The 17981-nt window shown below is 43.8% G+C and overlaps 1 protein-coding gene across 1 annotated transcript in view; it reads left to right on the plus strand.

Annotated features, from left to right (window-relative positions):
* The window catches only part of PHB1 (prohibitin 1), a 51793-nt gene that overhangs the window by 27937 nt on the left and 5875 nt on the right, over window positions 1-17981 (plus strand). The window contains exons 2-3 of the mRNA XM_078645272.1: window positions 8554-8673; window positions 11052-11213. Coding sequence (XP_078501398.1) covers window positions 8586-8673; window positions 11052-11213 — 250 coding nt within the window. The 5' untranslated portion in view covers window positions 8554-8585. The remainder of the gene's footprint in view (window positions 1-8553; window positions 8674-11051; window positions 11214-17981) is intronic.

Below are 17981 nucleotides of genomic sequence, written 5' to 3' on the forward strand. Positions count from 1 at the left end.
TACATGTAGATATATGGAAAGGTGGCAAATACATATTGCACGCTCCTCTTCTTTTAAGCCGGAATGATTTCAAAAACCAAAGATCAAAAGAGCAAACAAACAATGAGCAAAAAAAGCAACATGCACAGAAAAACAGGTGTTGAAAACTGACAATAAAAGACATGTGGACCTACACAGGCTAGTAAACGGTGACCAACATGAATGTAACATCTTTAGGTGACTTCTCATTAAATTCAAAACACCACTGCACCCAAAACAAAAATACCCGGTACACTATGTAGTAACTTGTTTGTTTCAGTTATTTGTTTTTTTGCTCTCTTGATATTTGGTTTTTGAAATTATTCCTGCTGGGGTCATTCATATTTTTGATCGAATTGTGGTAATAAAATTGAAAACTCTGATCATTGAATCTGTTTATGGATTTGATTTTTGTATCCAGAACATTTTCATTTTTTAACCCCTTCCATGCGTTCGTCGGCCAACGGCCGTCCCTAGTACTACCGCCATAGTGCAGCACACGTCCGTTGGCCGACGCGGCCCGCCCACCCCGCTAAACGGCCGCACTGCGGCAGAATTGCCACCGCGGTTAAGGGGTTGTTGTATCTAGAGTTGCTATCTGTTATGGCATTCAGTCATCCCATGTCGTTTGAACAAGCACAAAGTATGTCTCCTTCGTTGTTTTTAGGTCTAGTTTAAATAATGAAAGCACACAAATGGCCAAAGGCAGGTGTGTGTCCCACCTTTTCTCTAAATGTTCACTTCCATAGCGTTTTGGTGTCGGGAGCGAACAGCGGCACACTTTGTGGCGGCTGCATTCCTCCCTTGTTGTTGTGGATCATGTTATTAATGAAACCGGGGACTTAGGGCAGCGTGGGCTGAGAGTCTCTCGCATGCCTAGAGCAGATCTGTCTGCTGTACGCAACCAGAAAAGGCCTGTTGCTGTTTTTGTTTTCCTTGTGTGTTTGCGTATGTGACTGACTACACGTGTTTTTTTTTCATTATTATTAACCTGGACCTGGTTGTGTATTGACCAGCTTGGTGCCAGGCTTTTGCGTAGCAAAACAACATTTGTTATTACGTTGGGGTTTGTTTATTGGCCCGACTGCGAGAAAGGACGAGTCACTCTATTAAAAGGTTACTAAATAGCGCATGCGTCACCACCTACTTCGCACAACTCAGCAGTGCACCTGCTACTCCAGCGCTAGCACTGTGAGGAGAATGCCAACATTTGTTGACTTTGGATTTTTGATAGATCAGATGTAAGAGCTTTGGAGTTTTCACAAATGTGGGCAAATTTTTTCCTGATCTAAATAATTCCTGGTGCCAGACAAAAAGATACATTTGAAAGTACACAATTGAGACCCTTTTTGATATGGTACAACAGATTGCTGTGGTCTTCTGGAAAACGTGTAAAATAATGCAAAACTCAATAAAAACATGGATGGGGTTATTCACAGGGTTGTGTATCTTTTTTTCAGCTCATATTGATGTTTTAGACGGAGTATGACTACTAAGATCAAAATATATCATCACAAATGAGAAACAATTAAATCTCAGCACTGACCGTTTCTTTTATTTGATTGTTTATGCTACTCATACAAAGGGTGTCTGTACACGGTGACAATACGATGTTAAAATTCACAGCCAATATACATCAAACAGTTGCTATCATCTCAGAGGCCTGTGATAAATTCAGTGCAACCCAACTCCGCAGTAGTGCAATTCATCATCTGCAGCATCGTGGCTACTAGAAAGGGTCACCCTTACCTTGGACAGACTAGAACCCTTAAGGACCAAATTCGAGAATTAAATGTCAGCAAACTAATGGCCAGATGTATCAAAGGGTTTAGGATCCCTAAGACCCGAAGGGAAAATGCTATAGTACATATGGCCATACATTTGCTTTATTCATACAAACACCCCTTGACTTTAAAATTCGATTGTACATGTTTTTGCAACATTCACAAGAATCCAAAAAGATGGAGAAAAAAATCCCAGTTCCACAAAGACCCTGTAAACTCACTGATATTAAAGCTATTTTTGGTTGCCACAGTGGTTACTTTTGGCTATGATTTATCCTTTGTTTAAAAACTAAACTTTCGCTTTGTGAGTTCCCTACAACGAGTATCCTGTAATTGTGATAGTGTATATTTCCACATGACCACACTTTTAAAAGTTATTCATCTTTCCAATAAAAATACATTTTATAGAACGGAAGAAAAACAGGGAAGATTATTCAATGAATGGCCTCAACAGCATTTGCCATGACCACAACAGATGCAGGGGAATGCAACTAAGCTGTCCCTGAAGGTAAAACATAGTCGCCATCTTTAATAATCACACCGCAATCCTGCACAAAGTAAGGGAACAAGAGAAAGCATTAGGAAGAAATACAAAAAACTCTCAATCTATTTTTAGACCTTCACCATAAGCGACCTCCAGAAACCGAAATTCCTCGACCTACATGCCAGTCAACACATATCTAAAGTTATTGACACACAATACGGAGCCCAGCATCAGCGATGTTACCTTTATTATTGCTATAAAACCGTCTAGATCAATAACATTTTAGTATTTGTAAATTGATTCAAAAAACTTACATTCGATTGGTGGCTCTGCAACACTCAACCTCGAAAAGAAAAGTGCTTTTAGACCTGTGAAGAGTCTGCCTCTAGAGGAATTAAATAAAAAAAACGTACTTCCCCCTGCTCCACCTTACCCCAAGCTGGGACCTCATAATCCCCACCTTTTCCTAATCATCCACTCTACTCCTCCCCCATGTGCCTCCAACCCTACATGATCTACACACAGATCACCAGTAGACACTATACTGACAAGCTTCTGTCCTTCATATACAAAACTGATAATGTTCACCAGCACTGTGGATGCCACATACACCACCCATTATCAAACACTGCATGATTCTCAAAACTGTGGCTACCAAAATAAAGAATTTTACAAGGTCTCAAATTCCCCTCCAATGCTCAGAATCCTGAGGCACAAAAAATCTATAATCACTTCTGGAAAAAAAATCAGACCACACATTCCCCAAAGGCTATATAATCTTCCAACCATACCCAAAACATTTGTCCGAAGCAAAATCTTTCCTCCAGATCTCTGAATTATGTCAGACCTTATGTGAGCTCTCCTGAAAAGCAGCTGACTTTAATCAGTAGTTGGGAGCTTTGAAGATGGTATTGTTCATTTGGTATCCCATGCGGCAAGCTGAATCTGGACGGCCCAATGAGATTACAGTCTTCCTCCAACTGACACCTCCCTAAGAAGGAGGTATACCAACGTCTAGCCATTAAACCCAACTGAGAAGAGAAGTAGCGAGGAAAATTTGTTTACAGGGATGTCCGTTAAAAGAACCTACGAAAACTATTAGAATACTTGGAACTAAAGGAGGTGGTACTACAATTAATTGGAAAACTGCAACCTTGCCTGAAATTCAGGATACCATAATGGAAAACACAAACGGAACAATTTTATCACGTCTTGTGACTTGGGATATTGTCAGGCAATTTTGGAAATCATTTTAGCCACCTTCTTTGTTCTGTTGGATTCTTAGGTTTTGTTATGAGAAGAAACTTGAACTGGCGTTTCTAGTCTCAGTTCATGTGACACATATTTTGTTTGTTTAAACGTAAGTATGCATGGATGTTCAAAACAAAAAAATACAGCAACCTACACCATTTGGCCTTACCTCCTTTTGTGCTTCCAACCCTCATTGTCAAGCTTGATATCTTTAGAAGAATGCATAAACGACTCCAATACTCAAGCCCCAAAATAGGAGATAATCTACAAGATTCTGCACCAGAATATCATGGACTAAGTGTGTTTTTTACAGACATACTGCTTCTGGAGTGCAATAATAGATGATCTACACCAAATGGGATGATATTTTTATAAACAATGTTTAGGGCTAGATTGTTTAGGTCAGACAACATTTTCGCCAATAACATTTTTGTTACGTTTATTTACAAACTGTTTTCAGTTGAATAGACTATAGGCAACGATATAATTCAATGTCCATGGATCAAAACATAATAATGGACAAGTTCACAACAGTTTACTGAAAAGATAAATGTTTCCTTACAATACTTATAGCTTACTATTCTGAATAAATTACACAAATTATCTAGGATCCCCTCTACATCACTAATGCATAAAGTGTTGTAAAGTATTTTTATTTCACTGCACTCACATTCATCGATCCGTGCATTCAGCTCTATCACTCGTCAAAGTAAGACAGAACAAGCATTGGCATGGCCAATAGGTCTCGACCATGGGACCTTATAAGTGTTTAACCATGCAACATTAATGTGTTTGCGCCAAGGATATTGTGCTGCATAACTAAATACTTATAAGGTCCCAAAAGCGAGACCTATTGGCTATGCCAATGCTTGTTACATGATGGGTTCCTGGCTGAGTCTGTCCAAAAGCCCAGATGGCTCTAAGTCTAAGATTTAGTAATCATTTTTCATACTAATTTTCATATCTGTTGTTCTTTTATGGTTGCTTATCCGTAGTGTCCTCTGGCCCAGTTTTGTGACATATTGTTATAAATGCTTGAAGCCTTTGACCAATCACCCAATGGCTATAGAAGTAGATGAAGTCAATTTGGCTTAAGTTAAATTCTGACAGAACATGTTTCATATTACTTTTTCTTCCACATGCTGGCTGAGATTTTGCCCCGTTTCGTTCTACTAGGAATCTGTTACACTGGTCCCACAAGTTAAAATCAAGGAATATCTAGGCATCCTCCTATATGTAAATGTCTGTGTAATAGCAGGTAAGCGGCCGCTTTTGTTAATGAAGAAAGAAAAGACCTTCAACTCAAACATCACCAACCTTGCAGTTGCTAAAAAAACATAGCCTTTGGGTAGCCATCCACTCACAAAAACATGACTGTAATTCATTATCTGCTTGTATTCCTGCAGGGCAGGTACAGGCTATCCCGAGTGGAGCTGTTCACATAATTAGTGGGCTGAAGGAATAATTGTCTAAGGACTTATGTTGTCTCTACTGACGCCTGATTGCCCAGACCATACAGTATAAGTTCACTTGATTGGGCCCCAAGTACATTTAGCTAATGGCTTATGCACGTCAAAGACGGAGCACACCAGATGACGTCCTCCCGTTAAAGTGACTATTCCTCTACCTTGCAAACCCTTGTTTTTAACTATAGATAAGTTGGTGGGGGAGGTGTGCGGGAGGATATTAAGATTTTGCCACTTGAAATGCTACAATGTGAAACTCATTTCATTCCATATCTGCCGTCACTCCACTACTGTTGTGGTGTTGGTCAGTGAGAAATTTCTAAGCATGGGCCAAAAATTCGTTCCGCTTGCGAAATTTGCGGATTTTTGTCAATTTCGCAGTCTGCGAATCTCGCGCAATTGCCGCAAAATTCGCTCGCGGGCGGATTTTTTTTTTTTTTTTTGATGGCCAGCTCACTCAAGGGACCAAAGTTACAGGCACACACGGTCACTGGAGGCAAATCTTCTGGCCCTTTACGCAGCTGTAGTGTAGGAAAAGCACTATACATTTACCCAACGAGGTAGCACTTACTGATTAGCCAGTAGAAAGTACTCCAGTTGAGTAGAGGTATTGCACAAAACTGTGACATCTTCGTGGATAACTATGCAGGGCAGGATTCATTCTGGCACGAGGCTCCTGTCACAAAAATTAAACCTCAACAGGAAGCACTTACAGATATAAATAAAGCAGGTGCCTGAGTTGAAGCTCAAATTCGGTAACGTTTTAATCAGCCCAAAACATTAGTGAGCACGGTCGAGGCTGGGCAAGAGTGTTTCAACTCCATATCTGCCGTTGAAAATTAGCTGTAATATTCGAAGGAGGTCTTTGCATCCATGAGTTTCTCGAGCGCAATCCCCGTGTAGTTCTTGTGACCAGGAGGCTGCTTTCTCCTCACCTGCTGCCCTGCTCGCTCTCTGACCCTTTATACACAAGAGGCATGTTGACACGCATAGAAGCTCCGCCAGTTTGGCCCCGCACCACACACTAGCGGTATCAAACGTCTTCCCGCCCTTTCCCAACCATGATGGACCGCTCACTCAAGGGACCTCAGTGCCTTTTGGCGCGGTGGCAAAGTTACAGGCACACATGGTCAGTGGAGACAAATCATATGGCCCTTTACGCAGCTGCAGTGTGGGAAAAGCACTATCCATTTACCCAACGAGGTAGCACTTACTGATTAGCCAGTAGAAAGTACTCCAGTGCAAATCGCAAAAAAATCCGCGAGTGAACGGGAAAATCCGCAAATTCGCTGATTTTTTTTTTGCGAATTCGCAGATCCGCAAAATTCGCCCATACTTAGAAATTTCCCAAACTGGGTGTTCACCAGCTGATTTTTGGTGAGTCGTGAAAGTCCGAGCAATAATTAAAGAATCCTTTAAATTAAGTGTTTCTCTTGCCACGTTTGCTGGTGCTTCAAAGGCAGAGGTCATCTGTCAGGCTGGTTTATTATTTTAACATGGAGATAGATTGCTGTTTACCCTGACTGCAAAGTGTGAGGAGTTTTTTTAAAGTGAATTATGTAACCATCCTTGCTGGATTACAGAGCGTATGAAGGAAAGCTTGTAGATCTTTGCTTTTTTGCTGCACAAATATTTCTGAAGTGTGCTGGAAGTTTTAATAGGAACTAAACAATCAAAACACTTTACTTGGCAATGCACAAATGCTAAATGTTCAAAGAAACCCAATTTCCAATATTATTTGTGTGCTATATAGTTTTATCAGTAAAACTGTGTCTGTGCAAATTTAGTGATCATTTCAATGGAAAACGTGCTGTCTATTAATGAGAATGCGCTACCACAGGATGCTTTAGATACATTCAAAAACTGCCCACCTCATGCCTATTAAAGGTAGGTGGGTTGCGAGAGTTTGTCATCCTGAAAAGTGGGTCGTGAGTCTAAAAAGTTAGAAAAACACTGATCTAGGGGATTCAAACAGTGCAGACCATGCTCTGGCAAAAGCTTTCCAGCCAACTGGCAAATAGCACAAGACATTCGCATAGATATAAACTGGAAATCTTTGACATGGGATCCGTGCTGAGGGGGAAATAGCAGGTAGTAGCTTCATGGGAAGCACAAACTGGGTTTATACTAAGCACCTGTAAACTGCGATCCCGCAATTAACTTTCAACATGTGGCACTTCAGCCCGGTATGGCATAAGCTAAAAGCCTGTAAACCTCTTGTGAGTACCACTGTCAGGCCAGCTATTTACATATCTTGCACTTTTTCGACTATTCCCAGTTAGCAACACAGACTTGTGTTACTATTCGAATAATGCCTAGTTGAGTTGTATTTGGAAAAAGTTTGTCTTGGTGTCATATTAAACTAGAGATCCTGCTGTGTTAAGCAGTGTGATGCTAAGATCATGGGAATATTGATTAAGCAACTTGCACTGTAGATATAAGCGACGTCTGGAGTGGACGCTGTTGTTGCAAGTGTGAGTGTGTGTTGTATGAATGTGGGTTGATCATTTGTATGGTTGTCCTTATAACAATGTTCAGTGAGTACAGAACCCTGGCCCAAACATAGTATACCTATATCTTTTTAAACCTCTAGTCCCCGATAGGTAATACTCTTGTTGAAATTTCAGGTCCATTAATATGTAGCACCTTTCACAAGCAGATCAGATCTAAGTGTAACTTTTACACAGAATCAGGAATCGTTGAATTTTACAGTCATAAAGTGCACTTTAAATCTGACAGTGTGGCAAAGTTTCCCCTGTGGGATGCTTTGGTGTGGCAGTATGGCTGTGCCCGGAATAGGGGAAAGATGACTTTTAAAAATGTTGAAGAGAAGAAGATTCAATTCCCATGTGTGGTATCTCAATCCATCATTATTTTGCACACCGTGCCATCTCAGTTTGGACACAGCCATGATTTTCTCTTTTGGCCAATACTGCCTGCAACTTCAGATTTTCGAAACTTGATTGCTTCTGGTCCATCACTCAGGGGCCCTCCTAATCACACTGTTGAAATACATCACACTTCCCACCTACCTCCTTGCCCATGCGCAGTTTTTTTTCTAGCCACTGTTCGTCCCCCTTCCTTCTATCTTCTATCTAAGAGATACTGATACTTTCTTTGAGGCTGGAATTTAATTACACAATAGCTCTTGTGGAGATATCCTGTGCGACCATCACACATTTGTCTCCGTAGGATCGCACTTGCATTATTTTCAAGTGCTGGCAGTGTTAACCCTTTGCGGGTGATTTATGGTGTGGGCGTGGTTCGGACGGCCCCCGGCCGTCCTCCACACACGCCCACCGTGACGGCCGTCCGACGCACGCAAGGGGTTAAAGGAAGGACTGAGTTTACTGGAAATGCATCTAGTTGGGCATTTTTATTAAATACTGTTGAGATTAGATAGACTGAGATTGACTCGCATGTAACATGTTTTGCAAATTTGATGTTTACATGCTTGTGTCCCATTGATTTAGTATTCCTAGGATTTGCTCCAAGTAATGTTTGATTTTATTGGTTTGCGTATCCAAAATAACATAATTTGTTTCTGCAGGTTAAACTGAAGAAGCCAACACAAGACTAATAATGGCTGCTAAGCTATTTGAGACCATTGGCAAGTTGGGTCTGGGATTGGCAGTCGCTGGAGGAGTGGCCAACTCAGCCCTTTATAATGGTAAGACGTATGAAACCTGTTGGCTAAGTGACATGAGAAAATTGAAGTTAAATTCAGCACCGGTGGATACTTAAAAAAAAAATAATAATTCTGAAATGTTTCAAAGTTCACGAATCTGAGTATGACCTGGATTGTGTTTTTGTAGGGTTGAGAGTGGTTTTGGAGGCCTCTATTTTCAGCAGAGTGAATCACAACCCAGACTGGACTTTCAAAGAAACTTTGTTGAGGTTGTTGGTTGGGAGCCTGTTTGTGATTTTCTTTTTTTGTTTTTGTTTTTTAGATTAAAAAAATGTTTTAATCCATTGAGCACAGTACTTGATGCAGTTTAATGCATAAACATCACTGGTTGTATGATGGAGGCATATATGGCTAATCCGCAAGTGCCTTTACTACGTGGTCCCAACAACGAATGTGTCAGAATAAGCAATCCTTTACCTCACAGGCCTTTACCATGCAATTTTGTGGTAGAGGCATGACTGGGAAAAGGGATGTGTGGTAAAGATCACACCCCAGCCCCTCCACTCTGGCCCCTAAAAACCTACCCTAATCCCCCTGCCCGAGCCCTAAACACTACCTGAGCCCTAAACACTACTGACCCCCAAGCCCTGAACACTACCTCCCCCTCCACACTACCCTGCCGAGCCACCCTGCCCCCGCCGAGCCCTAAACACTACCCTGCCTCCTCCGAGCCCTAAAGACTACCCTGCCCAACCCTAAACACTACCCTGCCCCCGCCGAGCCCTAAACACTACCCTGACCCTCCCCTGAGCCCTACACTACCCCAGTGCCCTAAACACTAGCCTGATCCCCCCCCCCCCCAGCCCTAAACACTACCCCGACTCCCTCGAGCCCTAAACACTAAACCGACCCCCCAACCCTAAACACTACACCGCCCCCAACCCTAAACACTACACCGCCCCAACCCTAAACACTACCTCAACCACCCGAGCCCTAAACACTACCTCAACCACCCCCGAGCCCTAAACACTACCCCTGTCCCACCGCGTCTTACAATCTTCCCCAACCCTTAAAAACGACCACTACTCCTATCCCCGCGACCCTCCTGATTCTTCCTCAGCCCGCCCATCCTCGCATCTAGTGCGCACACTGCCTTAACCATGCATATGCGTGGTTAAGGCATGCATTGTTACGCTTGCGGGGAAACTGCACACATGATTCTGTCCACGTTGTAAAGGCCGTTTCACACATCACTACTTGAATGCATAGCATATTAAAGTTCTTCTATTAGTTTGATGTGTGGAGGAATTACTTGTGTGGGAAATCTTGCCCCACCCTGAAGTGTATTTCCCTCCTCACAAGCATTGATTTATGGCTTGCCTTTCAGTAAACCCTTTTATCCCCAACATGCTCACGCAGTCTATACTCGGGCAGGTCTTTTATGTTTATATGTGAGTCAAGGGAAAACCCGTGACTGAAAAGCAATGCACAGCTCAAGGCACTAGGCCTAAATATATATATATATTTTTTTAAAAGCAAACATTTTACAGTTTATTGAACAGAAATTCTCAAAAAGGAAGAAGAAACTTCACATCATTCTTAAATCAAGTAGAAAAGTAAATGCAAATAAAAAATCCAATGTTTGGTACATGTCTTAATAGTCTAATCCATTACTCAGTGTTATGACATGCGTTTCAATTTAAGGGTATCAAGTACAATAATCATAGTAACATTCATAAATAACCCAATACATTTCGGGTTCATCCCGAACCCTTCTTCAGGGGAAAACACGTTTATGCATACGTAGTTAAACTTCTCGGAGTCAGTCAAATAGCGAATCTCCAATATTCTGATGGAGCAAATCAATATCACTCCTGTGTCCAAACTATCAACGTGCTGCAAACCGGGTTAAGCATCAGGTCCACAGTGACAATGTCGAGAAGGATATAAGTCTTGTATAGCTCTCCAGATCGCTGTGTATCACCCCCAGTGTGTTGCTTGTATCAGAAATAAAGGTGTCTTCCGGTGTTATCACGCATTTCAGGCTGCTCCTCGTTTGCCTGTGGTGGTCCTGCATTTACTCTCGGTGTCAAGGTCAAAACTGCACTGGATATGGAAACACTTCTAAATACCAATGTAAAAAAAAAAAAAATGAAATATGAATTGTCGATGTTTTTAACAATGTCTTGATATATGTGTGAATCAGAATATTTTTTATGAAATTGGTATTTGTGTTTCAATATCCGGTTCAGTTTTGTGTCTGCGAATTGAAGTGGGAAAGAGTGAGTTTGTGTGGAATGTTTCTGCAATGGTGTACCAAAAGGGAATTATATATTTGACCTTGAGTCACGTGTGGTGCCTTGGCCCTTTTGGGTTTGTGACCCTTCATTTACTCTGACAAATTTTGTTTTCCCTTACAGTGGATGCTGGGCATAGAGCAGTTATCTTTGACCGATTTCGTGGTGTTCAGGATGTAGTGGTTGGAGAAGGGACACACTTCCTCATCCCTTGGGTGCAGAAGCCTATCATTTTTGACTGTCGGTCACGACCGCGCAACATTCCAGTTATCACCGGCAGCAAAGGTGAGAAATGATTGAGGCTTAAACGTATTTTTAACAGAACCATGTTTAAAAACATTTCTATTTTTATTCTTTCTTTTTAGTTTGTAACTTTATTTGCTTGCAGTATTGTTATAAGAGCATGGCTTAAGCCACTCAAATGATGCAGCACTGGAGGATTAAATTATACATAAATGTACAAAATCCGAGAATGGGTGGGGAAAGCATGGAAGAGTTAAAGGCGTGCGATGAGGGAGCAACATGGAGCGCATAGAAGGCGGGCATTTGGGGGGGTCCTACGTAAGGGACAAATCAAGGAAATGCATGCACACATCGAATGCTGAAAGAATATGAAAAAAGTAGTTCCCGGAATGTGAGGAGTGGCAGCATATAACCCATCCTAGCAAAAGGACAGCAAAGATAGTTTGCTCCAGGGGAGGGGCAAACACAGGAAGCACCAGGAAAACCATTGAATAAGAAAGATACAAGGAAATGAGTGACAAGCAAGACCAGTTGAGACCTAAAAACGTATTTTCAGGACTGAATAGTACATTTCATATTTAGTTTGCGTGTATCCTACTTGGAGGTATTTTAAGATTCAAGACTTGGAGCCATTAAAAGAAATGCTACAGACTTTCGTTTCTGCTAAAGTCTGAGCACCCTGTTGAAATAACTACATCCTTGGGAACATCGTATGTCGTGAAAAGGAATTTGTACTGAAAGTGAAACCAAACAAATCGTTACAATGGCCTTGTTGTATCCACACTGTCCCAATACAGTAATTTTAACGCTGAAAATAAAGCATGTTCTCAGTCCATCAAATGAGGATACGTTTACAATATGGGTAACTGACCCCTCATTTAAATACAGACGTACAGCGGTTGCCATTTTCAAGGGGGACCAGTTAACTTTTGTATATTGTCTGGCACAGTAGTGCACTACAAGTGTGGAAATTCGAATTACATTTTTTCTATTAAAGTGTGTAAACCATTAAACCATGCAGTAAATGATGTGGCAAGTTCAGCAACTTCATATATAGATATAAAACGTCATAGTAGCAGAATCGCATGTTTCTAATAGCCCTATTTAGGCAAGTAGGATCTGCTTTCATGGTTACCCCCACTTTTGCTGGTGTCACTCTGTTTTTCTGACTAGTTTAACTGGGATCCTGCTAATCAGGACCCAGTCACTGTGCTTCATCCCTAAATTCGACTTGGTAAATACTTTTGTAGCTTCCTAATTGGCTACTGATGTACCCTTATAAGTACTTAGTATATGGTACTAAAGTACCCAGGGCATAGGTACAACAGAAGTCTCCCATGGGCAGCAGCATGTATTATGCCACCCATGAGAGATAACTCAAACTGTGACTGCAGGCCTGCCATTTCAGCCTATGTGAGCTGGTGCTAGCACCACTCTCCACAGATAAGTCACCTCTAAGTGTGAGGGTGCCCTGCATGAGCAGGAGACCCACCACAAACCCCACAGTCGATTCTCCAGGCTTTGTAAGTGCGGTCAGCCATTTTAAACATATAGTGGACATCAAGTCAATCACAATATGTCTTACTATATATTGGCTACAACGAAACCAAAACGCTGATCGAACTCCAGAGCTGCCGCCATCGCAGGCGTGCACCCTGACCACGCCCCCTTGAGGCCACGCCCCCTTCCGCCCAGTTAAAGGCTGCTGAATACTAGCGCCGGACTGGTAAGAATCACTCCTGAGGCGGAAAGCCGGGAGTTGCAGTTTTGTGTATTTTATAATTGACTGTCACCTAATTTTCATGATATTTTAAAACTTGCACTTTGGGGCAGAAGCCCGATTATACTCACTAGTACAGCTGACCAAAGCGCTGATCGAACTCCAGAGCTGCCGCCATCGCAGGCGTGCACCCTGACCACGCCCCCTTGAGGCCACGCCCCCTCCCCTATCCACATAATGTGCATCTACCGGAAGCGCAGCGGGAGCGCCGTTTGCGCGCCTAAGGCAAGCCCGTCTGCGCCCGTCCGCGCCGGGCGCAGGGCACTCTGCACAACCATCATTGCCGATTAGGTATGGTAGAAGGGAATTACTAGCTTTAAGGCCCAACTCAGGTGAAACGTGTAAGGGTTATCTCCCCATGAACCACCTCTGGGGACCCGTCTCATGTTTCAACTGTCGACGGACGACCCCGTGGATAGATCCAGAAACGCCCAAAAATGTTCTCCAGCAAAATTCCAGTAGCCCCAGCCTTAAGGGAGGCTTAATAAACGCCCGCTCACTGTGTTGCCACAGTCAAGATATCCACGATCTAATTATGAATCATGACCTTGACTTTCTCTTTATAACAGAGACGTGGCTTAACGACTCTTCCAATCCAGATTTGGTCACTGCACTCCCACCCGATTTCACCATCTTCAGACAAGACAGGCCAATTGGTCGCGGGGGGGAGTTGCACTTATCGTAAAAAAGTCCCTCCCATGTCACACGTTCGACTTGGGCATACACAAGGGAGGAGAGAGTATCGGATTTTCGATCAAGCTCAATGCCTCTACCTCTTTCTCGGGGGGCCTAATATACCGCCCACCAGGCAACGCCACCCCCTTCATAGACTCCCTGGGTGACATCTTAGGGCCTCTCATGTTACGTTACCCCCACTTCACTCTGATGGGAGATATGAACCTGCAATTGGAGTCGCTCGATGACCCACACGCCATTTGCTTTCAACACACACTGAACATCTTTGGCCTAAAACAACTGATGACTGCCCCTACCCATCAAGCCGGGCACACACTTGATGGCATATGCTCCAATTTAAGCACCTTGACCACCTCCGCACCCATCCCCCTAATCTGGACTGACCACAGCTTTATTCCCTTTGAAATCCACCAAAGAGAAAAAACTCCTCCAATAAAAAAGCGATCTTCACCAACTTTCGCAGTAAATTGGAAAAAGGTTACTGATTGTATTAAGTTGGACTCCCAGCTATTGGCGCAGGCTCCAAATCTGATGGGGAATGCGTCCGTAGACTCACGCAACTTCCATGACTGGATGGATCAAATCATCCTAGAAAACTCAAACCTTAAAAGTAGCCACGTCCAGTCCCCTAGAAGGAAACTGAGTGCACCATGGTATAAAGAGGCTTTAACAGAGAGCCACCTGCTTTGCAGAATAAAAGAAAGGAAATGGAGGAAAACATACGATGAGGCATCTAAAATCATCTATATCCACCAGAGAAAATTATCTCTCAAGCATAAAAACCGCCAAGAAAGACTACTATACCAAAGTCATTAATAACGCCCATCAGAAGCAAAGTAAGATCTTCTCGATTGTAAAATCATTCACTCACCCCAAGGCCCTCCAACTCGAAATTCCCCCATCGGAAACCTTATGCAACCAAATTGCAGACTTTTTCGAGGAAAAGATCACAATCATCCAGAAGGATTTCCTCCCCCCCCCCAGCCACTTTGATCTCGGAACCTCTTAATCAGGACGTTAACACCCAACACACTCTGGGACGTTTTCATCCTGTCTCTCTCCAACAGACGCGAAAAGCCATCTTGGCCTGTAAATCCGGGGCTCCTACTGACTCATGTCCTCCCCGTATATTACATCATTTAATTGACGCAGTCAACCCCAACATCAATGCGATCGTAAACGCGTCTCTAAACACAGGGGAAGTTCCAAATGAGTGGAAAAAAGCCATCGTTAAGCCCTTGATGAAGAAACCCAACAAAGCAACAACGGATTTGTCGAATATGCGCCCAATATCACTCCTGCCAGTGTTGGGAAAAATCACGGAACAGATGGTGTATCATGAGCTAAAAGCCTTTGTGGAAGAACACAACATCCTCCACCCACAACAGTCAGGTTTTCGTCCCAGACATTCCACCGAAACCGCTCTGATCGAACTCACTGACTCCATCAAGTTCCTACAGGATGAGGGCAGGAAAGCTGTCCTTATCCTGCTTGATCTAACGGCAGCGTTCGACACCATCTCTCATGTCATCCTGATTGATAGGATGAGAGATTGGCGTGACAGATACAGCGTTGGCCTGGATCAAATCCTTCTTGACTAATAGGTCTCAATCTGTATCTTTGGGCCCCCACCTATCCAGCGAGAAAACCATCTCAACCGGGGTGCCGCAGGGGTCCATTCTAAGCCCATTACTTTTTAACATCTATATGGCACCCCTCCTTGCTGTGATAGTCGCATGGGATCCTAGTCACGTCATACGCAGACGACACCCAGCTAGTCGTCTCGATTGACAAAAATTGTACGAACGCAGAACAGAGGTTCCAGAATTGTCTGAAGGAGGTGTTCCAATGGTTAAAGAAGAACCATCTGAAATGTAACAGCGGGAAAACGGAAATCCTCCCTCTAGGCAAAGACCATCTCTTTTGCCCTAAGGACTGGTGGCCAAAGGACTCAACGGCCCCACCGAGCACAGTGATCTCCGCGCGAAACCTGGGAGTTCAATTTGATGCGGCCCTCTCTTTCGATGAGCATGTCAGAACCACAGCTGGTCATTGCTTCGGCCTCATCAAATCCCTTAAGAAATTCTTTGACTTTCTTCCCATTGCAGCTAGGAAATCTGTCGCGGTCGCTTTAATACTTTCACGACTCGACTACTGCAATGGGCTAATGGCGGGAATAAAAAGGGCCACTCTGAAGAAATTGCAGAGTGTTCAACACGCTGCGGCAAGACTAGTCCTAAAACTACCCAGAAAATCCTCAGCCTCCGCAGCACTAAATATTCTTCATTGGCTGCCACTGCATAAGAGGATTCTCTATAAACTCTTATTTACAGTTTTTAATGCCTTGAAAAACACAGGACCAAAGTATCTTGCCAAACGTCTTGTGAACTACGACCCAGTGCGCTGTCTTAGATCTTCTAGTGGTAACCTCACCAAAATCCCGAGGTATAAATATAAAACTAGGGGAGGAAAAACCTTCACAGTCTTGGCAGCAAGGGCATGGAACAACTTGCCACTCAACCTAAGACTTATCGATTCCGAAAGTATATTCAGGAAACACCTGAAAACTTGGATTTATCAGCAATCTGACAATTTCGTGATGGCAGCTATTTAGAGGTTCCACCAATCCTCATACAAACACTCAACACTCAGCGCCAAGATGCTCCTTCCGGAGCGATAGGTTGCGCTCTACAAATACCCACAAATACAAATACAAATGTTTGGTATCAAACATGTTGGAATCCTACCCCAACAACAATTCCAGTGTTGGAAGAAGGATCCCATGTACTGAGGGGCTCCCGCAGGGAGCCACCCTATATTCCAGGTACCAGCCATTCAGGGTCTAACAGCAAGCTAGTGCCGACCACAGACCCGATTCTGCCGTCCTGCTGCTGAGCCAGGCTAGAGCAGGAGAAGGTAGGACAATAGGTTTCTTTTCACAGGTAAATGTACTGGGTTGGGGGGCACTTGCCAGCACCACCAGAATGCTTTGAAGGGCAAATTTGGTGCCCTCCTTGCATACTTCAGTTGCGAAACCGGACAAAGGACATTGAAGTAGCCCCCCTCTCTATCCAGCCCCTCCTCTGGGAGTGACTCCTGAATCATCCCAACCCTTACCAAAGGGTACTTAAAGGCTTACGTGTTGGTGAGTCTTCAGATTCGTCGTGGGACAAGATTCAGATCCGAAACCACTTCATCTTTAACCGTCTGGGCACTTTGGACTGCGTTGGACTTTGCTTTGGGAACCGATACTGCACCGGGAAGGCGCCTGCTTCTCCTGGTCTCGTCGTCCTGCCAGTCTTCTGCGTTGTCTGTGCTCCTTACAGGTTCTTCTACAGGCCTGTGGACATCTAAGACACCCGAAGGAATCTCCCTTGGAGTGAAGGAGTCACTCCCCTGCATCTGCAGGCACTGCAACAAAGCTGACTGGTCTGCTGTTACTGCGCTCCCACAGACTCTGAAAGGTTCAGCAACACAGGTGGTGGTTCTGCAATTCCCTCGAGGCCTGTGCTGTCTTCACAGCAAGTTTAAACCAGTATCCCTTGTCGGAAACGCTAGAGCAGTTGCCAAGGCTTGTTGGTGCTCCCGCCAGACACCTACCCCCCCTCCTTCTTGACATCCGACGTGGGACAGCCCATGGCTTTCCCCAGCGTCGCCTGGTCCGCACAGCTACATCGCCAAGGTCACCGTCCACTCTCCTGCATCTTCCAACATCGGTGGGCATTCGTCCTCCATGCCTCCTGGTCACTCCAGAGTGGCATTGACTCTGTCCCTTCTTCTTGCGGGTACTCCCCTTCAAGAATCCACCCTTGGATTCCACCGGACACTTTCACCTTCGCCAGTGGAATCTTCACTGAAGTCCTCCATTGTGGTCTACGGCAGTTTCCAACGTCAGTTGGCACCTATGTACCCGGCTTCCCTGGTATAGGTATCCTGGCTCCTGGGGTATCCATGGGTGGGGTGACTCTCCAACCTTCCATCTTCCACGGGGTTTCTTCAGGATGTGCTTGGAAGGTTCCTGTTTCTTTAAAAACTGCAACCGCGACTTACCTGTTGACTTGTATTGAGCACACGGTCATATTCCCACACTGCACACAACCTCCATGTGGTGCCTAGATACTCACCTTGGGTGGTTCCTTCTTTTCTCCGTCTTCTGACTCCATTCTTGACTTAGGCTGTGGTTCGCATTCCACTATTTTAGTGTATGGTTTGGTCTCTCCCTGGGGACCACTGTGTATTTGTGCCACCTACGTGTTCTATTAAAGTATTGTGTGTATTGTGGTTATATCTTCGGTAAGGCGATGTCTCCATGTGTTAGTGTAGTTATAAAAAAT

Source organism: Lissotriton helveticus, chromosome 5_1, assembly GCF_964261635.1.
Source record: "Lissotriton helveticus chromosome 5_1, aLisHel1.1, whole genome shotgun sequence".
NCBI lineage: Eukaryota > Metazoa > Chordata > Amphibia > Caudata > Salamandridae > Lissotriton > Lissotriton helveticus.